The sequence below is a fragment of the Lampris incognitus genome, chromosome 6 (genome assembly GCF_029633865.1).
Source record: "Lampris incognitus isolate fLamInc1 chromosome 6, fLamInc1.hap2, whole genome shotgun sequence".
NCBI classification, from domain to species: domain Eukaryota; kingdom Metazoa; phylum Chordata; class Actinopteri; order Lampriformes; family Lampridae; genus Lampris; species Lampris incognitus.
Window position 1 is genome coordinate 51,450,377 of NC_079216.1, and position 24,732 is coordinate 51,475,108.

Here is a 24,732-nt window from a genome sequence, read left to right on the forward strand (position 1 = left end):
AATCTTCTCTCTCTCTCTCTCTCTCTCTCTCTCTCTCTCTCTCTCTCTCTCTCTCTCTCTCTCTCTCTCTCTCTCTCTCTCTCTCTCTCTCTCTCTCTCTCTCTCTCTCAAAACGAGCTTTTCTGTTGAGGATTCCTGACTGAATGGGTCTTGAATCCTGTCATAGTCGATGTCGGCCACATGTGGAAAATAGTGCTCAAACCTCTCTTTTAATGTCTGAAGGTGTTTGGCAAATACAGCGCACTCCCTGTGTCGCAGCTGATGCCAGTGGGAACATGTCAATGGAGCCCTGCTCCAAAGCCTCGTACCACAGGGTAAGCTTGCCCATAAACCCCCGAATCTTGTCTGTGGATGATGGAATGTTTTCATTCCCCCCCTGAAGCTTGGCGTTTAACTCATTAAGATGCCCAAATATGTCTGCAAGGTAAGCAAGCTTGGTGCACCACCTCTCATCTGCAAGCTTGTCCTTATGTGGGACAGTGTGTTCACTGGAAAACTCCAAAAACTCTTCTTGAAGCTCATAAAGACAGGACAGGGCCCCGTGACAGGAGAAGAGACAAGACTTCAGGGGCCTTGATTTGATGTAATTCACCATCTGTATAGCCTGATCCAGCACCTCAGCCAACTCTGGGGCATGGTTTTGGCAACTAATGCCTCTCGATGCAAAATACAGTGTCACAATATTTGGGTTTTGTGCTTTCACTTTGGCAATACATCCTCTCACTCTCCCAGTCATGCATGCTGCACCATCTGTGCAAAGACTGACACACATATCCCAGGTCAGACTTTTCTCTATTAAATAGGTATCAGTTACCCTGAATATTTCTCCTCCCGCTGTATGGCTTTCTGTTTCTTTGCAGAAGAGAAAAGTCTCTTTAATAGAGTCATCATCAACATACCTGACTTTTGCCAGAAGTTGGGCAGCCCCACTTATATGTCAGTGGATTTGTCTATCTGTAGAGAAAATTTGCTGCTCATCTGCAGTTTCTCGGTCAATTGTTGTTCAATGTCATCTGATATGTCGTCAATTCTTCTTTTGATTGTATTGTCAGACGAAGGCACTTTTGATACCGCATTTGCGGCATCTGGACCTAGCATGACACGGCAATTTTTTTGCAAGCAGGGAGAATGAGTGTCTCCGCTATTGTGTGACGTTTCTTCTGCTTTGCAATAAGCTCTGCTTGCATATATAACTTGCCTCCATTGCCTTATCAGACACTTTCACACAAGCCATCAAATGGTCTTGCTGCTTCTGGTTCAGATCCCATGCTCATTTGAAGTACGCCAAGCCTCTCTCAATGTGGAAGGGATGTTTGGTTTCCAAGTGCCTCTTCAGCTTGCTTGGCACCATGGTAGCATTAGTCAGCTTCTCCCAAGAGATGACGCACTCAGGCTTAGGAATGTTCACATCCCCGGTCCAGCTGAAGACATAACACATGAAGCTTTCGTGATACTGTCTACAAACAAGTGTTTTTCCTCTTTTCTGTAGGTGGTGCGTTGTCTGCACTGGTTGTTAGTGGTGGTCTGCTCCACACAAGAAAGCGATCCATTTTACCCCTCATGGATTCCTCATGTTGTTATCCTCCTTCACACTGGCTGTCAATCAGGGCCTTTGATGTGTCATGCTCTAATAATTCCCACATCAGGTTTTTAAATAAATTATTTTTTAGGTGGATAATTTGTCTCTATATTGGGAAATGAATGTGTACAAAATACTGACAGAAAATTAAAGATTCATGAATAACTTTTTAGTTGTATATTGCAATAATAACGCATGGTTTCACAAAATCCCACAGCACACACTGGTGTGCCGTGGGACCAAAGTCACAGTGTATAATCCTGATTCGCTTGCACATCCACATTCGTAGCTGTTGGGTTTGTGTGTGTGGGGGCTAATTTAGTAGGGTTAGTAATGATGCATGCATGAGTGTAGCAGCATTGCCAAAAGTGCTGTTTGATACTTTTTCATAAATGGTATATATCATGTTGTACTCAAATATAATTCTAGACAACAATTATTTCAATCTGCCGCATTAATAAAAAACGTTTCTCTATACAACTTACGAAGAAATACAGCCGGCTGTATAGTCTATACAGTCCTATTTACTCAGGTCTCAAATATGTTATGTTGAACCCTTTTAAGTAGGGACATCATTGTCAATTGGCTAAGTGGTCAGCAGACCCTCTGGTAAGTATTCACTTTTTCACATATTTTGTTGTGTTCCAACCAATTTGAGATGATGTATTTCTAAATTGTGTGTGCAATGGTGTGACAACATAATTCAGTTCTGAAAAAGCTCTTTCACACTTTGCACTACTTACAGCAACAGTTTCAAGATATCCATGGATTCATGTTTGGATTTTCTCTGAAATCCCTGTGGCTCTTTTCCACTCCAGAGAACCCTGCCTTGAAATGACTGCCAAGTTTTCTTTCTTCCTCCTCACTATACTATGATAGCAGAGGGCATAGCCGTGTGCTTGGATCCAACACATGTACTTTGCTGAGTGATAAATCCCTTCTGTTATATGCAACCCTGTATCCTTGCTGCTGCTCCACTCTCTTCTGTTGAATTGTATACTTTATTTTTGTGCTGTTCTGCTTTGCCCTACTGCATTCTTAGCTTCCCCATTTGATTGTGTGTTATGATTTTCTACCCTCTACTAAATGACCTTCTGCTCCTAGTTTGGGCAAGATAGTCTTAGAAAACACAGAAACAGAGAAATAATGAAAACAAAACGAGACATGTTTCATCACTTATATAAGTGACTTCTTCAGTCCCAACTGACTGCAGTTGAGATATATCCCCACCCTTATAAACATTATAGTGTGGGGATGGGGATACCTGCAGTCGGTTGAGACTGAAGAAGTCACTTATATGAGTGATGAAATATTTCTCCCAATAAACTATTTGTCCAGATGAACTGATTAGACTTTCTGGAGTTTCCTTACCTGGATTATTGGGCATGCATCAAGACATATGTATGTTACTTTTGTTGCACAAAACACTTCTTGCACAATTACCTATGATCCCAAGACTTTACTGGACATAAGATTAGTCATTCCCAACAGCTGGAAGCCATGGGACTCGCCAAGATAGATTACCTACAACAAACAGGTACCACCATGCAGTAATGGCTACAGACAGCACTGCTGGAGGTGAGGTAAACGAGGCGGCACCCTGGTGAGGCTACGACGGCATCCTATCCAGCCCCCGATTCCTGGCATACTGCTGTCTAATATCAAGTCCCTTGACAACAAGCTGGATGAACTTCATTGCCGAATAAGCTCTCAAAGAGACATGAAGGACTGTTGTGTGTTCTGCTTTACATAGTTGGACCCTAATACACCTGATAGGACTATACAAATGGAATTTTTCTGTGCACCACATGGACCATTCCGTGACGACTACTGCAAGGTAAAGGGAGGTGGTGTATGCTTCTTTGTTAACAATTCATGGTGCACTGACATGGAAATAGTCTCTCAATCCTACTCGCCAGTGTTGGAACAACTAACAATAAGGCGCAGACCATTCTATCTCCTAAAATAATTCCCCTGCATGTTGTTAACTGCTGTCTAGATACTGCTGCAAGCTACTGCCACAGTGGCGCTGGAAAAACTGTATGGAGCCATTAGCAGGCAGGCAGCAGAGCTTTTACCCTGAGGCCATTTCAATTGTGGCAGGGGACTTTAACCACTGTAACCTGAAATCTGTGCTACCCAAATTTACCAACATGTCACCTGCCCAAACAGAGGCAATAAGACTCTTGACCACTGTTACTCCATGGTCAAGGCAGCTTACAGGTCTATCTCATGACCTCACTTCGGGAAATCTGACCACCTGTCAGTGCTCCTGCTTCCTGCCTACAAGCAGAAAGTGAAGTGTGCGAAGCCCGCTGTGAGAACACTACAGTCCAGGATTACAGAACACAAATTCAAACTTCAGCGATGTTTTGAATCAACAAACTGATCAATCTTTTAAGGATTCAGCCTTGAGTTTGGATGAGTATGCTGAATCGGTCACTGGCGATGTTAGATTCTGTGTGGATAACTGTATCCCCGTATGACATATTCACTCCTACCTCAACCAGAAGCCCGGGATTAACAGTGACATTTGTTTGAGGCTGAGGGAGCATACCACTGCTTTTAAGTCGGGGTACAAGGAATGCTACAAAAAAAATCCAGGTATGACTTAAGGAGAGTCATCAAAGTCACTAAAAGACAATATAGGGACAAACTGGAAAATGACTACAGTGGCTGTGACTCATGGCACATGTGGAGGGGGCTACAGGTGATTATGGACTAAATCTAAACCCAGTGTGGCTATCAACACCTCTGTCTCTCTCCCACTTGAGCTTAACAACTTATGTGCATTATGTGACTGCCGTAATGTCAATTCTGGCATGCTTTTCGCATTTGCTTTATACAGTCGCTAGACTACCACACACCAGTGGCAGAGGAAAGATCTTAAGGGCTGAACAGGATACTGCCATTGTAGATATGGTTGTGGCAAACAATGTGATCAGACTGTGTGAAATCCAGGCAGCAGTAATGGCACGTCAGGAAGCATTTAGAAATATCAACAATGTGAGTTTGGCTACTATTGATTGAGTCCTTACACGAAACTATGTCGGAATGAAGCAGCCGTACAGAGTTCCAATCCAAAGAAACTCTGACATAGTGAAGGAGGCAAGAGTCTAGTATATGCAGGTAAGGATTTGTCAATAGTAATGCCTTGTCAAACCATACAGTTACATGCAACTGGAATAATTTGCTGTATGAATTTGCCATTTTCTCAGAGAACAATGGAGCTTCAGGCTGAAGGGGCACATCACATATTCATTTATGTGGATGAAGCCGGCTTCAACCTCTCTAAAATGAGGAGACATGGAAGGAACATCATTGGGCAGAGGGCCACTGTTACAGTGCCGGGTAAGGGGGGGGGGGCGCAAATTTCACCATGTGTGCTGCCATCTCCAATAATGGTGTTCTTTGCCACATACCAACTATCAGCCCATACAATACAGAAACCCTCATCACATTTCTTCATCCACTGAATGAAAGACTGGTTCCATCCAAAGAGAGAGGGCTGTTGAGACCTGGCATGACTCCATATGTCACCATTTGGGACAATGTTTCCTTCCACCACTCTCACCTTGTGAATGAATGGTTTGCAGCACAGCCCCATACGATGATGCAATTCTTCCCTGCATACTCTCCTTTTCTGAACCCAATTGAGGAATTCTTCTCCGCTTGGAGATGGAAGGTACAGGATCACCGGCAACATGACCGATGACCCTCCCTCCTGGAGGCAATGCTGGTTGACTGGCAATAGGTGCAGAGGGCTGCCAGGGATGGATACGTCATGCAACGAGATTTTTCCCTTGGTGCATTGCGAGGGAAAACATCAAAAGTGATGAGAGCCTATGGCCTAATCATCAGGAACGAAGGGACTAAATGTGAAGTTGTGACTATTTCAACTCTTTATCTTTTTATTTTTTATATTTCCACCCATAAGTTTCCTTTGATCGCTTTTAAGTTTATTTTATTTTTATTTAGATGTATTCAGCATTTCTGAGTTTGTTAAGTATGGCAAAAAGAATGACATGGACAAATCTGATGCAGTACAATAAAAATGTTTGTTTGCGTAGTTCTGATTTTGGATGACATTCTTTATTGGTTCTTTGGTGAGGAAAGAATGTGGTAAAAAAGCTGTACCATGAGAAGGCGAGTGCATGCGTGTAGGTGTGTGTGCATGTGCGCACATGTCAACTGTTTGAAGCTGCATCTCTGCCTTGACTAGAGAGAGCGAAGTGTTAAAAGACATTAATCATATTTATCACATTTGGAAGTGGTGCTGTTGATTAGCTATACATTTTTATTGCTAAAATTAACCTTGTCCTTAGAATCACTGATCATTAGATAGAGTCTTTATTGTCCTACCTGGGGAAACTTGTTGCCACAGCCTATACCCCAAAATACAAGTTCGCCTCATATTAGCCACACACCGTACCAGAACAGAAAGCTGTTTAAATTCAATGATAAAAAGATATAATTTAACTTTCAGACGTTCAAGCTGCTGCTCTGATGGTCTTCCTGGGTTTTTTTCCCCTATTTTCCTGAGAAGTTTTTTTCTCCCTGTGGAATTTTTCCAGTTTGATCCATTGTTGCTGACTGTATGTATCTGTTCTTTACTGTAGCTGTGATTTAGGGCTATACAAAACAAACAACTTGACTCTCTATTCTTATAGAGAAACTGAGATGAGATGAGAAGAAGATAAGACAAGAAAGAGAGAAACAAACTTGCATATGCATGACACGCAAATACCACACACAACTAGTTACTTGTATGAGTTGTGGTCCAGCACATTGTGGTCCAGGTCGATGTGGTTGATGAGTTTCTTGCTGTAGAGAGCCGTTATGTCTCGTCTCAAGGACAGCAAACTGTGGCAAAACTTCACTCCCATCTCCTCCAATTCCCTGGTGCCTGTTTGCAAGCCCTGGATACAGACGCACACAGACACACCAATGCAAAGTTTGATTTAATTTATTTCCTTTTCTAAAGGAAATGAACCGAGGATGGTCTGCAAGGCATTGCATATTGTACATTTGCATTTGCTCTATGAATTTACATTAAACCTAAAGCATTTTCTCACTCAGATCAACTCACAATCAATGCAACATTTGCATATACCTTGATTGGGAATGCATTCATTTCACTGTGCATTAATGTATGAATCATTTTAGTGATTGCAGTATCTTTGATGTCGACTCAAATAAAATTACACCCCACCCCTCAGCCAATTAATTTGCTGAGGTGGAGCTGTTGTATAGTGATGGATGAATGCTAATGAGATTGGCAAGTGTGACCAGACTAATTAGTCAGGTCACGCTTGCCAATCTCAGAGAACGGTGTTGCAGCAGCTGTTTTTTAATGTGGGCGTGATGGATGTTTAATACGCGCTTTAATTCCTATCAACTGCCACCTCACACTTTTCTTTTTTCATTGTCTCTTTCGCTTCTCTCCCTTTCCGATATCACCTCACCCTCTCTGTTCTCCTCGTCTATCAGCGCATCCTCCCTTTATCTCCCCATCTCCTCTCTCCTCCTACACCTCTCACTCTCCTCCTGCTTCCTCCTCTCCAGGTACTGTAAGCTGGAAGGAGCTTCGTGGCCTGCATGCAAAAGTACAAACGGGGCCCTGTGTGTGTGCCTGTCCCACGGCTGTGGGAACCAGTGTGTATGTGGTATGTGTTATGTGTATGCATGTGTGTGTTTGTGTGTGTCTGTTTGGTTGAGTGTCTTTTTGGTGTATCCATTGCAATACCTATTTCCCTTGAGATCCTTAATGTATCGACCCATTATGTTTCCATGAGAGGGTGTGTGTGTGTGTGTGTGTGTGTGTGTGTGTGTGTGTGTGTGTGTGTGCGTGCTTGAGAGAAAGTAAGGAACAGCTGTTCAATAATTTAGATTGTAGAAAAGCTTCACATGTGCAGAATGTATAGAAATCCCGACTGCTTTGCCTGGAAAACAAAATCAATCTCCATGCAGTGTGTGAATGGTCGGGGATTAATGCTCGCAATCCAACTGCAGTTGCCACTCCTCTCGCTGCCGTCTCTCTCTCTTCCCTCTCAACAGCCTTTCCTTTCCACTTTTTTAACTGCCCCCTCTCCTTTGATTTCCTCAACTTCTCTAACCCCCTCCTCTTATTTCCTCTATTGCCTCTTCTTTCATTTCCTTCCCTTGTGTTTCTACCCCAATTATCTCTTCCCCTGAACTCCTTTCATCTCCCCCATCATCTCATCTCCTCTCCTCTCCTAACCCTACTCCCTCACGCTCTCGTCTCCTTCCCCTGTCGCTTGACATTTTCTCGCCCCTATCGCCTACCTCTTTCTTAAACCTCTTCACCGCTTCCCTCCTCCTCCCTCTCCACTCGTCGCATCGTCTGCACTCTGATTCCAGAAACCCAAAAATTACATGTAATTAAGCCATCTCCCTCCCCAGTTGTACATGTTTAAACTGACAGTCAGCATGCATCACACAGTTTGGTATACTGAGTTTTCAAGGGGGAAAAAAATACATCCAAGAATTGTGAGAGGAAATGAGACGCAAACTTTTCAGCCTGACTCTAGCCACTCCATATTTTTTTTTGGGGGAGGGGGGATAAACAGGATGTGAGAGGGATTGGGTGGGGAGGGTGGGGAGGGTGGCGGTTGCTGTGATATAGCGAGCCACCTAACGCCAACCCACGTTCCAGACAGTGCTCCTGTACAAGCACACTAAAAAAGAGCTGTATTTTTCCTAGTAAGTACAATGACACAACTGCAAAGGGGACGACTCATGCAAAATGTAATCTTTAGCCACTGAAAGCTGGTGCAGATATTTTCAAGGGAATTTCTTCTGAATGAGGGGGCACATTTAGCAGGAAACTGTGGCTATCTATTAGCTACCAGTAGGCAAGCTGCAGTGATTTACTCTATCCTAGTGGTCACCCATGACCCACTGTCAGCTACAAATCAGAACCAATGTGCATTATATTATACTAGCACACATAGGCTACCCCCCCTCTCTTTCTCTCTCTATTGATATGTGAATAAGTTCTGTGATGGAAAATTAAATTAAGTCTTTATTGGACAGGTTATTTTGAAGAAGTGACTGTACACATTGTTAAAAAGATGTCATGTTAAAGTCTTTTTTGTTAAAACTAAACTTGTTTTACAATTAAAGAAGAAAAAAAAAGGAAGGCATCCAGGTAGTTTAGCTGTCTATTCTGTTGCCTACCAACACGGGGGTCAGCGGTTCGAATCCCCGCGTTATCTCCGGCTTAATCGGGCATCTCTACAGACACAATTGGCCGTGTCTGCAGGTGGGAAGCCGGACGTGAAGAGTAGGGTAATTGGCCAAGTACAACTGGGGAGAAAAAGAAGGGAGAACTCTTTTTTTGGATGTGTTAAGGTAAAGGACTGACTTTGTTGATATTGTCAAAAGATGTGTCATTGTTACATTTCGTTTTCCTGTTTAATAAAGAGCTCTTTATTAAATGTTTTAGATTTAAAAAATTCTCTTCCTGGGGCGTCCGGGTAGTGTAGTGGTCTATTCCATTGCCTACCAACACGAGGATCACCGGTTCGAATCCCCGTGTTGCCTCTGGCTTGGTTGGGCGTCCCTACAGACACAATTGGCCATGTCTGCGGGTGGAAAGCCGGATGTGGGTATGTGTCCTGGTCACTGCACTAGCACCTCCTCTGGTCAGTCAGGGTGCCTGTTCGAGGGGGGAGGGGGAACTGGGGGAACTGGGGGAAATAGCGTGATCCTCCCATGCGCTACGTCCCCCTGGCAAAACTTCACTGTCAGGTGAAACGAAGCGACTGGCGACTCCACATGTATTAGAGGAAGCATGTGGTAGTCTGCAGCCCTCCCCGGATAAGCAGAGGGGGTGGAGCAATGACTGGGATGGCTTGGAAGAGTGGGGTAATTGGCTGGATACAATTGGGGAGAAAATGAGGGGGAAGAATTATCTCTTTCTTTCTCCGTGTCTGTCTGTCTGTCTCTCTCGCAAAAGTGCAGTCAACAGAGTGGAAAACTGGTCCAACTTTATCACCAAATGTAAATGTTTCATAAATTACAGCATTAAATGGTTGTATTTTTCTCCTTATTAGCTATGCTACATATCTTTGTAATTACTGGCTGCTCCGCAACTATTTTTTGCAATGCAAACTTATCGGGGGATGCTGCTGAAGGGAGAAGAGGAGAAGCGATTCACACTGCTGAAAAACACTACACTGAACTGAATACAGGGGACAAGACAAATTTAACCGTACACCCCTGAATCACAGTGTATTAGATTTCTGTACACTCGCACACAAACACGTAGTCACAATAAACAATGAATGACACCTTCTATTCTTCAACCCTCAATTCAATGGAGGAAAAACGGAGCCAAAAAAGTACTGTAAAATGTATTAAAGTTACTGTATATTTTTGGATTTTGGCAACATCTTTAAGCTGTAGTTCAAAAGGCTATCACTGAAGAAGAGATGCTATGCTCACAGATGAGGTACAATAATCACTATACTTATTTGTGGGCCATAAAGCAATCTCTAAGTTTCGTGAGAGGTTTTGTGCCCGGTGGCGGGCATAATGCATCGTGAAAACAAAGCCTCTAGGGAGCTGATCTGATGATAGCATCAATCTCCCACAGCCATCATACTGTGCGACCAAAATGAATTTAAAGATGATGAGTTGAGGCAAAAAAAGTTACCTTATTTTATCAAGCCAAGTTTCCCCTTACCTTCAAAATCTCCTAATGACAATCTAGAGTTAAAAGTTCCCAGGTGTATTTCTTCAGAACTATGTTTATGCAACTTCTTCATCCGAGGAACTGGTGAGTAAATTTCCTTTCAGCATACCCAGTCATGTAATGTGTTGTTTCTTTTTCCGTTTGAAATGTCATGCAAAGGCCGGTGACCCACTTAAATCTCACCCAGACTTTCAGAGACATGAATCTATCGCACTGTGCTACAACTTTAAAAAGAAAATCCCTAAGCTGCAGTACTACAAAATTCATTTTGAGAAATCAGTATTTAGTCAACGCTGTAAATTATCCATACTGTGCAGCCAACCATGCTACATCACACACAGAAGTTAACGCAGCATGGAAATACTGATATTCAACAGTATAACCCATTTTTGCTCTCACAATAAGACTGTTTTTCATGGTTGATGTCTTTCACGTCATATCTGACAACACAATATTGTGGATAGGTCCCCCCCTCCTTTTTTCCCCCCAACTGTATACAGCCAATTACCCCACTCTTCCGAGCTGTCCTGGTCGCTGCTCCACCCCCTCTGCCAATCCGGGGAGGGCTGCAGACTACCACATGCCTCCTCCGATCACCAGCCGCTTCTTTTCACCTGACGGTGAGGAGTTTCGCCAGGGGGACGTAGCGCGTGGGAGGCTCACACTATTCCCCCAGTCCCCCCTCTCCCCCGAACAGGCGCCCCAACTGACGAGAGGAGGCGCTAGTGCAGCAATCAGGACACATACCCACATGTGGCCTCCCACCTGCAGACACAGCCAATTGTGTCTGCAGGGATGCCCGACCAAGCTGGAGGCAACACAGGGATTCGAACTAGGATCCCCGTTTTGGTAAGCAATGGAATAGATCCGGATGCCCCGTGGACAGGTATTTCTGTAAACTATTTCTGGGTAATTAAACCTGAAGAATAAAATGTTATATTGTGGTGATACACAACTGACGATAGATTCACCAGGGGCTGCTGCTCCTTTAAGGCAGACGTTCAGAGTGATGACGTAGGCACTGCTTATTTTTCCAGGAAGTGGAGCCATGTTTGCAGCAGCCTAGCGGTTAGCTGGTTGCCACAAGAGTGTGTGCTGTATCGGTGTTGTTTTGTGTGGCGAGTAAACAGAATTGACTCGACTCGATCTCTCCGTCTCCTCATTCCTGCACTCCCACATTGTCCTCTTTTTGGCTTTGTTGGAATAAGAAATATTCCTCAAATAGTGATTTTAAATTCAGATTGAGAGATATGCTACTGATCAGATTAAAACATTTAAAAATGTGTCTTAATTTGAAATTAAGACACATTTCTAATTGTGTCTTAATTTCAAATTGAGACACATTTTGAAATGTTTTAATCAGTCCAAAGGCTTATACATAAATCTTGAGCGCCACTTCATCTAATGGTACATTTCCACATTTACTCTTACTGTCGTTCCACTTCATGAACAAAAAACAGGGCTTTGCACATTCAAAGATGATCTCAATATTCTGTAATGTTTGAAGCAAAGCACTGAAGTATTTACTTAGGGGTCTTGATGTTAATTAGTGAGCTGCAAATTTATTCAATACACAACTGGACCAAGTGGGGAACATTAAATCTATGTCAACATAGGAACTAAATGGACAGATTTGTCCTTCCTAAACAGATTTCAGAGCATATTGGCACTCTTGTTAGACACACACCCTAGACGTTTTTCTGCTCTTTAGGTCCCTAATATAAAGTTGGTAAAAAAAAAAAAAGAAAAAGCAGTTTTGATGTTTTATGTTCTGTATTTACTGCAGCATGGTTCTGGAGATCATTCCATGCAAACGCTTATCAAAGGTTCAGTTTGTACACCATCAAAACTACTGTGCCATCATAGGACTATCCAAGCCCAATTTTTAATTTAAAAAAAGTTGTGTAGTTGTTTACAGTGGAAAATAACTATTTGGGTAAAACATCTTTTTCTTATGTTACGTTCACGTTTCTCTTGCTTAAATTTCTGCAAGCTGGGGGCGTACGGGTGGTGTGCGGGTCTATTTCATTACCTATGGGGATCGGCGGTTTGAATCCCCATGTTACCCCCAGCTTGGTGGTTGGACACCCCTACAGACACAATTGGCTGTGTCTGTGGGTGGGAAGCTGGATGTGGGTGTGTCCTGGTTGCTGCACTAGCGCCTCTTCTGGTCGGTTGGGGCACCTGTTCGGGGGGGTGGGGGAGGCTGTGGGGAATAGCGTAATCCTCCCACATGCTATATACCCCTGGCAAAACTCCTCACTGTCAGGGGAAAAGAAGCAGCTGGCAACTCCACATGTATCAGAGGAGGCATGTGGGTAGTCTGCAGCCCTCCCTGGATCAGCAGAGGGGGTGGAGCAGTGACCAGGACAGCTTGGAAGAGTGGGGTAATTGGCCGGGTACAATTGGGGAGAAAAAAGGGGGGGGGTCGTAAAAAAAAACATTCCGTAAGCTAAGTGAAACATCAGTGGCTTTTTGTTCAGTAGCTTTGTGAGTGAACACCCTGACCAGGCCTCCAAAGTCCCCCTCCATTACATACTACTAACACTAAATAGACTGGTCTTTTAATGATGGTCTGCACAACCGTAGTGTGCAAGCAAAGAACTAACGTTTGGTGTCAATGAATTTGAATTGACCGCCACGACTGACCGCTATTGAAAATATCCTGGGGGGGGGGGTTATGATGAGGGAATTCACCCAACAGCATGTTACTGATTCTGTCAACACGAACACAAAACAGGTTATGATGATGATGATGAACAGAAGACGCTCATGGTGCCGTATCATGGCATACTGGAAAGTGTAGGCCTCGTGTAAGGTGGGAAAGTTGCCCCTAAGATTCCCTTTACCTCCGCTTCTTCGCTTTCAACAGCTGGCCTTTAGTTTTGAACATTTTTAAGTATGTCAAAGCAACATCCACACTGCTATGTTTAAATAGTTAAGGGTGCATTTAGTTGCCGACATAAAAATAAACACATCCGAGGAATTAAAAAGTACCACCAGAAATTAAAGGATGCCTGGAAATGTTAATGCGTTTGAGCTTTTGAAAGTTGATTTGTGTGGTGTCAGTAATGCAAGCATTACTGTGGCTGTAATACGTACATGCTGTGAGAAGGAACCCTAAAACATTAATGAGAAGGGAGTAGGTGGTTTGGCTTTCTGCTTCTCTCGCCACATCTCCATCCCTCCCTCTCTTTGGTCAGCAGTGATAAACAACTACATAAGCGGAGGACTTCAGACACTGCTCACATCAACAGCTCAGCATGATACTCTTAATAAACACAAACACAAAAAGGGACACACACACAGACACGCACACACACACTGATACAGTGGCATATAATCGCATCAACATTTTCTTTGAAATCCAGTCAAAAAACTTATTCTATCTATGAACTGTCGGCTACTGCCTTTATCTCTCCACTGACAGTTTTCTCATAGAAGAAGATTACTTTATTGGACAATTTACAGAAGACAACCAGAATCCACATTTCCTTTCTATATGCACACACGGCACCTTATTTATTTGCATTTCGTCAAAGAGGCCCAAGCCCAGTGTGTCATGTGCAATGCTGCAGCCCTGGCACAGCTTTGGGTTCGCTAGGAATGCTAAGTGAGACTGAAAACAGTGCAGTCGCTAACTCACAGCAAGAACATACAGCACCTCTTGTGGGTACAAACCATCCTCTATTTTGTATGTACTGCATACCTATGAGGCTCATGATGCTCAATTTGATAATTTTTGTCTCCTTGGATGTTTATAATTAAGTGATGATTTCAATCATTTGCAAACTTAAATTTGTCGTGGACCATATTTCTGAAGATATACTACATTTGGAATATATCCTTAAGGAATATCCTAAAGCTAAGTGCAGGTATATCTTTTCTCTAAGGTGATCTTTGAGGAGATAAATGACAACATTAAAACCACAGTTTCATTTCTTATACTTGACAATTCAAACAGAGAGAAAAAAAAGTAATAAGTGTAAACTTTTTCCATAGTTACACAAATCACATGAGATATCTATATGGCACTTTTCTTAAACTCAAAAATGCTTCATAAAAGAAGGGAACAGGGAGAAGGTGCAAATGTAAGCAACACAAACACTATCAGCAAACAAAGAAAAACAAATAAAGGGGTAAAAATAAAATGAGGCCAGAGAGAACAGGTTGAGTCAATGTTATTTCAACGTTATGGATTGATGGAGGGATGAGGTCCCAGTGTATGGCTGCAGCTACTGACAATACCCTATCACTAAAAGTGTGGACGTAGGTTATTCTTTTGGAAATGAGATTGGTTGAAATCAATTTTTTGTTGTTTATTTAAAGTTTTTAGAACATGATTGCTCTTTTTGCCTATCTTTTATCCTTCCAGTTATAAATTATCCATTCCTTTGAGACGTAATGCTCCTTAATGTGTTTTTCTCTATATCGTCTCTATGAAAACTTTCCAGCGGGCCTATGCAATGGAGGTGACTACCACTCAACCTATCTCTCTGTGTTTGCTTTCACTTTGCCGTTAGAGATTGAACTTTTTCATCCACTCGTTTTAATTAAAATCCCTGTGATTTATTAATTTGATTTATCATTAGTTCTAAGAAATTCATAAGTCATAATTATCACCATGCACTAGTTATGGGAGGTTTGGATCTTTTCACCTACTCGGCTCTTTGAAGCTCATACAGTAATTTTTTTTTTCCAAATAATTTGTTCATTTCTATCATTGGAACTAGTGTGGCGCTGTAGCTGTCATCTGAAGACAGAAAGGACACGGTTCTCATGGCGATCTGAGCTGTCCTCGCCACACATCTGACTAGGTGTTTGGGGAAGTCATGGAGGACAGAGCAAAATAGGCCGAGTTTTCAAAACTTCTAGCAGGACAAGTTCATCATTTTATCTCTCTATATAAATGTGAACTTGTGTTGTGCAATTCGCGAATTCTGACACACAATATTATCGTTGTGTCTGAAAGGGCCAGAGGCAACATGGTTTGCATCACTTGGTAAAGTATAATGCTTCGTTCACATGGATTCCAGGAAACGGTTAACGGCAGTTGGCAGAACGGAATGGAAAAAACAAAAAAACAAAACCCACAAATCTCATGCTACATTTGTACAATTCTGCATATTTTTTCCAACATCATTTACCAACAAAATAAAGAATATAACATCCTGGATGGTTTTACATGCCTTACACGTTCTGTGCACAAATCATCAAGATGCCGTGGCACATGGGGCTTTTCTGTTTTGGGATGTATCTTAAGTCCTTAGAAAAGCTAATCCTCCCAGTGGAAGGCACTTTCAGACACTTATGAGCAGTGATAACTCACGTTTGGTTGGCAATGGAGAAGAGAACACTGGACATTCCTCACTGTATGACACATTCCTGCCTTCTTTCTACGCTAATCTATCTAAAAACTGCCTTTTGCCAAATGTAAATCTGTATTATATATGCATTTGTTCAGTAATTTGACATCTTGGAAAGTGTGAATGCAAGGAGAATAACTATTGGTGCTGACCATACTCCTTTTATTGCTCGAGTACCTAGTCAAAGCCAAGTCTTTGTACTTTGTTACTGCAGGGTTTTGTTTTCATTTTTGGTTTGGCTAGAATTCCCAAAGCAATTCAATTCAGTGCCAATCTGACTTCTGGGAGGCTATTTTATGTAATTTGTCACAACGGTATATTGGTGGGATTTTTGACCTATTGACAAACAAACATTAAGTAAAATGTGTTTATCTGCTGCAAAATCAATGTACAGGTTAATGTACCAGAAAAGCTATAATGTTTGAATGGATAACAATTTTCATATGGTCTCTTTGACCTAAGTTTTTTTTTTTTGGTGACTTTGTTACACACCTTCAGTTTTGGTAATGCTCTAATTTAATGCTCAATGTGTAGATATGCCATTTATAAAATAATACTTTGTTTTGTAATGAAATGTATTTTTCTGTCAAAAACGGTCTATTTTGTTCAGCAGCTATACTACAGAGGGAACAATTCTTACTCATTTGCATTGCCAATCAGCATGGAAAGTTTTAACACTAGAAAAAGTGTTTTGTTCCTAGATAACAAGGGTTCTTTGCAGTAACTGTGTACCAGTTCATTTTTTTTACTCTGGGGTCAAGATTAGTATTGTAACGTACACAAATAAGTAGACACGTTAGCCCTTGGCTAACGGGTCAGACCCTTTAGTCGACTGGTTAACGTTGTCGCCCGCGATATGGGAGATACGGGTTCACTTCCCGGCTGTGACAACAGTTCCTGGGCTGCACCCCTAATTCGCTACAGTATTCTTTTGCCATGTGCAAATAACAATTTGCAGGTAACAGTTACAGAAAAAAATAGATATAAAAAAGACAATGTATTGATTACTGGTGTGATTTAAAAATAAAATGTTGATATCAAAAACCCACAACTTGCACAACGGAATGCCAGGATGGTAAAATAAAATGTAAAAAACGTTATTATGGTGATGTGTTGTTTTCAGAAATAAATACATTTCATATATCTAGAAAATAAACCCGCCTTCTTTTCTGTTTTGTGATGTACTATGTAACATCCGGTTGTTAATTTCGCCGCGTAAGATGGCAGAAAATTACAGTATTTTGGGCGTCTGGGTGGCACAGCGGTCTAATTCATTGCCTACCAACACAGGATCGCCGGGTCGAATTCCTGTGTAATACACATTCCTGTATTACATTGAATATGCAGCTGCCATGTGACAAGTGTACGGAAGACTCAGATGCAAAAGACCTGTTTGTGCACGAATCTGAGCCTGTAGCTGTCACAATTCAGATGAATGACATGAGTGACATGCATGTGCAGCCCAGGCAAAAATGAATGACTCACTCGCTGAGACGACTCGTTACTCCCGAGTCATAAATAAAATTCGTTCAAAATGAACAAATTGTTCACAAACACATCACTACGATGCATAGTTTTTGACAGTTGCATTTGGTTCTGTGTGTATCTAGTATGTGAGTTGTCTACTGTGACAATGCTGACAAAATCTTGCCACGTCTCCTTTATGATCATGTATAGTCATGATTCATTTACTGAAAAACTGTAGGAAGAGGCTTATTTACCTGGGGCTGAAATTTCATACGCCTGAAGAATTTTAAAGGGTTTTGTTTTAGATTTGCATTACTCATAATTACCATTGACCGAACCCATTTGCATAGAGAGAAAAAATAGAGCACTTTTCTGCAGCGCTACCACTGACAATGCAACCACAGTAATATACTGTCAACAGGGTAGGTACCAATTAACAACCACTATAAAATCAAATCTTTCATCATTGCTTCTGGATTGAAAATTTCACACGTTTATTCTTTTCCAAAACCTAATTCTTCTAAAATATAGTTAAATTGTTTCCAAAACTGAAGTATCTTGACACATGAAAATAAAGTCTCTTCTAAAGCCAGGGACCAGAGAATTTAGATCTTAATCAGTTGTGATAGAGAAAGACACTATCACCATCAGTGGTTCCATTGGCAGTCAATAAAAAACGTTGTATACTCCAAATATCTGTTTCAATGTTTAACATCTTTATTATCATTTTAATGTTTTATGTGTGCCAGATTCAAGTTTGATTTCTTTGACTCGGCACCTGAGGAATTTTTTTGGTGTACACGTGTCTTTGGAACATAATTAGAGTTGTATATGTGTGGCATCAAAACAGGGAAAGGTACCCATTACCCAGTGTCACTGTGTTTACCAGCCCACTGCTATTATCTGTGGCGAAGCCCAGGAAAGTTGCTCCATCTGATTACATGTTAATTAAAGCTGTTTGGATCTCAGCTTTGTTTGATGTCCAAAAGTGTTGATCTAATGAATACTTAATTAATAAAAATGCTTTTTCTGAACTGGTTAATGGTGAATAAGCCCTAGAAAAGAGAAGTTATAGCTCAAGTTGGCAATAGATTCAAATCAATTGATGAGTGGAGGATTGACCTGTGTGATCAGCTGGATAAGACCAAATTAGATGATTAGACTGAGGAAGAGAGAGACAAACAGACAAACAGACAGATAGACAGACAGACAGACAGACATGTGGCTATGAATTTAGAAGTGATTTTACAGGTAGATGGGGTTCCATGCTTGTCTTGTGGCATAATGAATCACCTTCTTTATATGTAGAGTTTGTTTTGGACCTCAACTTACCCTAACAATATTATGTTCATCCAACGCCAAACCAGTCCCAGAATCATTAATGATTTCTAACAGTCTTTTTCCAATAATATCTTTAAAATAAGTTAACGTAAAACTAACGGGTTAATTTTCCAATTAATATGAAATATTTAATGCGTTGAAAGAAAATAACACACTTGTGTTTTGTTTACTTCCTGTGGTGGCTGTGTGAGGCTGTTTCACAGGCATATCGCCAGTAAGTGCCTATTTGGTCACCGCGACTTATCTTCTGGTGACGTTCTTGTGACGTCACAGCAACATTTTTAAGCAAATGTTGCCATTTGGTCCCGTGGATAACGTCATCACGACGTTGTGCCTTGGTCGGTTGCAAACGTTATTTTTGGTACCGTGAATAACGTTGCCGTTGTGTGCTCTCTCTGCTGCTTGTCTGTGCATGGAGAGCTGTGTTTCTCCTCTACTCTGCTCCTCACTGGACTGTTACAGTGCGTAACCTTCATCTCCGCTTTCTCACAGCAGTAGACTTTATTTGTTCCCAGCCCTCATCCCCTCTCGGATAATATCAGATATTCTAACTATGCTGAGACATTGGAGCGCACATGGGGTTCTGTGATTAATCATGAATGATCGTCGTGAATTCACAACACATTAAATTCAACTGGCACTTGAACATGGAGCACCTTTTTTGTTGTTAATTATCATTAATAGTAGTGCACACAAGAAATGACTGCCTTCAAAGCTGATACCTAATTTTAATAGCATTGACGGTTTTGAAATTCAACTGGCACTTTAACATATAGGCCTGGGTTTTGTTATTATTTCTGTTAGTGCATATAAGAAAGCTGACAGTCAATTTTAATGGCTCTGATGGTTTTATTGGAAATCTGTAGTTCACAGGAGAGAAACTGTGTTCAAAGTTAAAAAGATGCTATTAAACAATTGTATTTGAATTTAGATATACTTCCTTTGCATTGATTCTACACTTATTCTGTGATTTTAAATATCCATTATTATAAGCGTCAGTCTTCAGAGCAAATTCTGTGATTAGTTAGTTAATTTTTTTAAAATCGATTGACAGCCCTAGTTCAAAATATATTATACATACAGCACACTATAATTTCTGACAGTATAGGATCTAAACTATCACCTGTTGTTTTGGGCAAGAGTGATTATATGAGCAAGGTAAAAGAAGAAGATTAGGTCAGGTTAAAGGGATAGTTTTGTTTCGGAGATTTTTCAGTATGTGCCCTATTTATATAGGTATCCATAAGTTTAAAACGGTATCCATGAGTCAGACAAACTCATGGATACCTTTTTTATGTCTGTGTGTGCAGTTTGACGGTCCACTGACTGGTGAGTTTAGCCTAGCTTAGCTCAACTGCTGGATGGCGTATTACAGAAAAATAGCCAAGAAAACTAAAATCCAAGTTTTTGGATCTTGCATTTATTTGTGAAGTATTACCATTAGACTAACAAGTAAAAAATTATGAACCAGTTTCAGGGAAGGTTTATTTCCCTACTTTTGAAGGGAAATAAACTAATGATCCTGGTAGACTTCAACTGGGCTAAGCTATGCAAAACTCACTGTTCAACATACCTTCAAACTGCACACACAGACATAAAAACGGTATCCATAAGTTTGTCAGACTATGTAAGAAAAACAGTAAAAAACTCAGAAATCAAACCATCCCTTTAAGTTTGTTAGGTTAGGTTCAGGACAAGTCAAGGCTATGGTTGGATTTTGGCCAGGTTGTTCTGTGGGTACATTATTGTCAGGTTCAAATAATATACCATTTTTTGCTGACATATACAGTGGCATAACTGGTATGGTATCATTGGTGAATTACTTGTAAAGCGCTTTGAGTGGCTGTTGCAGCTAGAAAAGCACTATATAAAATGCAACTTGATTGATTGATATACATCTTGTACACTCAACAGTAAGAATGAGTTATAGGTGCTCACCTTGTAAATTCCCTGGTCACAGCCATTGTAAGTGCTCTCCATGGTATAACACCTCAACACACCCATCTCCCTCCATACCACCACCCTGGCTGTAGCCGAGCGAGACTTCTCCACCTGGCAGTGGACAATTAGATTAATGTACAGTTGAGAATATTAAACCAGATTTATGAGTAATATTTATCAGGTCGGGATACACATATTCTTGTTAATATTTTCTTAGCAGGAACATATTTTAGTTATTGTAAAATATTTTAGTTATTGTAAAATAGAGATCAACTATTTGGAAATGTTTCTTATATAACAACAACAGCAATAATAATAATAATAATAATAATACATCATTTGTGGGCACCTTTTAGAGCACTCAAGGACACCTTACAGAACACAGTTAAATTCATATATGTGAATTCATTAGAGGTTAATTTTGCACACTGCGCAGTGAAAACCTATTAATCCCTAAATTCGTCTTCTTTCTTACTACTACTACTTTCGGCTGCTCCCGTTAGGGGTTGCCACAGCGGATCATCCGTTTCCAGTATTTCTTCCTCTTTCTTAATTTTGTTAAATATGGCTATTGTACTTCATCAACATCCTGTGTCTCACGTCAGCAATGCAGAAAGTCAAATTCCTTATATGTGCACTTGGCTATTAAAAAGATTCAGAAAAGATACCTAAAATGTAAAATGTAAATAGGTGAATAAAATAATTTTATCATACATATAAAATACAGTGATTGCTATCCTTGTTATCATAAGAGCTCGTAGTAATACTAGTAGTAGTAGTTGTGGTAGTAGTAATTTACCAGATAGTTGCAGCTGTTGAAAGAAAAGGCTGGAGCAATACGGTCCAAGGTCTTTGGGATTGTCTGTAGAGATATGGGGAGAAAGAGATTTATTCCCAAGGCACACACATTCAGTTCATTTTTCATATCCACTTAATCCAATTCAGGGTCGGTGGGAGCAGAAGCCTAACTCAGCAAGCATTGGGCAAAAGGCAGAGAGTCGCCTTGGACAGGTCACCAGTCTACTGCAGAGCCTCCCCCCCCCCCCCCAAACACACGCACACACAATCCTTCATTCCTATGAGCAATTTAGGGCCTTCCATTTTCTAAGCATGTATGTCATTGAACTGTAAGAGGAAGAAAATCTACATGGACACTGTGGGAACATGCAAACTCCACAGAGAAGTGCTGGGATCTAAATCAGGACCCTCTTGTGGTGAATTAATGATGCTAACTACAAAGTCCTAAGATTTAGCTGCTATTCTCCATTTGGCTGCTTGGAGGCATGGTGATGTTGCTCACCCCTTGTTGCCTATTGGCTGTAATGTTGATAAGACAACCATGACTACTGTCCTAATGGTTCTTTCCCCCCCGCTTGGCCCTAATAAGCACTCATTTTGCAGATTGATTTGAAGAACCGCATTAGACAATGGCTAAAGCAGAAGTGCCATTAGAATAATAAATCAGGCCAATCAACAATTAGATCAGAGGGAATTGTCTTTGCTAAAAACAAAGACAGGAGATGGAAAAAGATTTCCAATGGGAACATCATTAAAATGTGAACGTGTGAATTTTTGATTGTTCAGAAATGTTTGCCTTATGCACACCGCTCTACGTAATTTCTACATGACAGCAAAATAATAATTCAAAATTAATTTGAAATAGCTTGCACAGTCTTTGTGCCATTCATTTGGATCTTTGATTACCATGCATAAACGTGTATATTGAATTTGTTAGTGTGTATGTGTGTGTGTGTGTGTGTGTGTGTGTGTGTGTGTGTGTGTGTGTGTGTGTGTGTGTGTGTGTGTGTGTGTGTGCGTGCGTGTGTGAGGGAGAGCTAAATAGGGGAAAGGCATGTAATGTATATTGTTTTCATAAATACACCAACAACTGGGTAGCAACTTAAATTGTGGCACACAGAAACAGTAGAACACCCAGAATGTGTTTTTACCATACACAAGTACCCACATTGTTTATGTTGGCAAATCCTGCTTTCAAATCAGCTTTTGCAGGACAAGTATTGGTTCACATAGGCAATAACTAAAATTTCAGATATATTTGGGATCATTTAAAGAAAGCACCCCTATGATTTTACCATATCACGTCTATTCAGTCCAAATGACGTAGACAAATGAAATTAACAAAACACTAAAAAAAAGAAAAGAAAACGAAATCCCACATTATCCAAAGTAAAGTTAGCTACAGTTACCTTCTCTTAATACAAACACCCCAGAAAAACAAACATAAATGCATACACATTAAACATATGAACACTGAATGTGTACTTCAGTTTGGCTGTATAAATGATTTTTTTTGTTGTTGTTGCTTGTTTTGCGGTAACCATAAAGTATCAGTGCCAATGTGCCTGATGGGGGGGGGCAGGTATCTTACTCTGTATCCAGGATCCTCTTTAACTCCTACAGTATCAACAGCAGAACCAGACTGCCAGAGGGTCTCCTTGACACTGCAGCCGTAAAGAAAGACATTTTTCTTTCGAGAATGTCCATGGTAGTCACAGAACACCTGACATATGAAGGGATAGGAGCAGAGAGACAGAGACAAAGAGAGAGAGACAGAGAGAGAGAGAGACAGAGAGACAGAGAGAGAGAGAGAGAGAGACAGAGAGAAGGAAAAACTGCTAAAACAGCACTGGATATTGCTTTTAAACTTTTGAACCTTTGAACAATGTTCAAAGTGATATAGACACCAATGACTGATGGGTGCAACTGGCCCAGCAATCTGTCATGAGAGATTAACATTGTGACTTTTTATTAGTGTTGAAAAATCAAGTGTCAGGCTTCTTCTTTTTTTTTCTTCCCCCAGCTGCCGGAATTAACTGCACTAGCTAAAAAGTAGTGTCGGCACTAGCTGTACTCTAGTACCTTGACATTTCATCTCATATACATATATGATTGCTTATGGCATGAAACAGGCTTGTGCTGTCTCATAAAGAATTTACTTCACTTACTGGGTTTATATATATATATATATATATATATATATATATATATATATATATATATATATATATATATATATATATATACACTACCGTTCAAAAGTTTGGGATCACATTGAAATGTCCATATTTTTGAAGGAAAAGCACTGTACTTTTCAATGAAGATAACTTTAAACTAGTCTTAACTTTAAAGAAATACACTCTATACATTGCTAATGTGGTAAATGACTATTCTAGCTGCAAATGTCTGGTTTTTGGTGCAATATCTACATAGGTGTATAGAGGCCCATTTCAAGCAACTATCACTCCAGTGTTCTAATGGTACAATGTGTTTGCTCATTGGCTCAGAAGGCTAATTGATGATTAGAAAACCCTTGTGCAATCATGTTCACACATCTGAAAACAGTTTAGCTCGTTACAGAAGCTACAAAACTGACCTTCCTTTGAGCAGATTGAGTTTCTGGAGCATCACATTTGTGGGGTCAATTAAACGCTCAAAATGGCCAGAAAAAGAGAACTTTCATCTGAAACTCGACAGTCTATTCTTGTTCTTAGAAATGAAGGCTATTCCATGCGAGAAATTGCTAAGAAATTGAAGATTTCCTACAACGGTGTGTACTACTCCCTTCAGAGGACAGCACAAACAGGCTCTAACCAGAGTAGAAAAAGAAGTGGGAGGCCGCGTTGCACAACTGAGCAAGAAGATAAGTACATTAGAGTCTCTAGTTTGAGAAACAGACGCCTCACAGGTCCCCAACTGGCATCTTCATTAAATAGTACCCGCAAAACACCAGTGTCAACATCTACAGTGAAGAGGCGGCTGCGGGATTCTGGGCTTCAGGGCAGAGTGGCAAAGAAAAAGCCATATCTGAGACTGACCAATAAAAGAAAAAGATTAAGATGGGCAAAAGAACACAGACATTGGACAGAGGAAGACTGGAAAAAAGTGTTGTGGACGTATGAATCCAAGTTTGAGGTGTTTGGATCACAAAGAAGAACGTTTGTGAGACGCAGAACAAATGAAAAGATGCTGGAAGAATGCCTGACGCCATCTGTTAAGCATGGTGGAGGTAATGTGATGGTCTGGGGTTGCTTTGGTGCTGGTAAGGTGGGAGATTTGTACAGGGTAAAAGGGATTCTGAATAAGGAAGGCTATCACTCCATTTTGCAACGCCATGCCATACCCAGTGGACAGCGCTTGATTGGAGCCAATTTCATCCTACAACAGGACAATGACCCTAAACACACCTCCAAATTGTGCAAGAACTATTTAGAGCAGAAGCAGGCAGCTGGTATTCTATCGGTAATGGAGTGGCCAGCGCAGTCACCAGATCTGAACCCCATTGAGCTGTTGTGGGAGCA

At 40.9% G+C, this 24,732-nt stretch overlaps 1 protein-coding gene across 1 annotated transcript in view; it reads right to left on the reverse strand.

Moving 5' to 3' along the window:
- The window catches only part of LOC130114340 (cytosolic carboxypeptidase 4), a 254,308-nt gene that overhangs the window by 26,450 nt on the left and 203,126 nt on the right, over window positions 1–24,732 (reverse strand). Inside the window, exons 23-26 of the mRNA XM_056282197.1 lie at window positions 22,803–22,934; window positions 21,213–21,275; window positions 20,411–20,524; window positions 6,344–6,498 (exon numbers count right to left, since the gene is read on the reverse strand). Coding sequence (XP_056138172.1) covers window positions 6,344–6,498; window positions 20,411–20,524; window positions 21,213–21,275; window positions 22,803–22,934 — 464 coding nt within the window. The remainder of the gene's footprint in view (window positions 1–6,343; window positions 6,499–20,410; window positions 20,525–21,212; window positions 21,276–22,802; window positions 22,935–24,732) is intronic.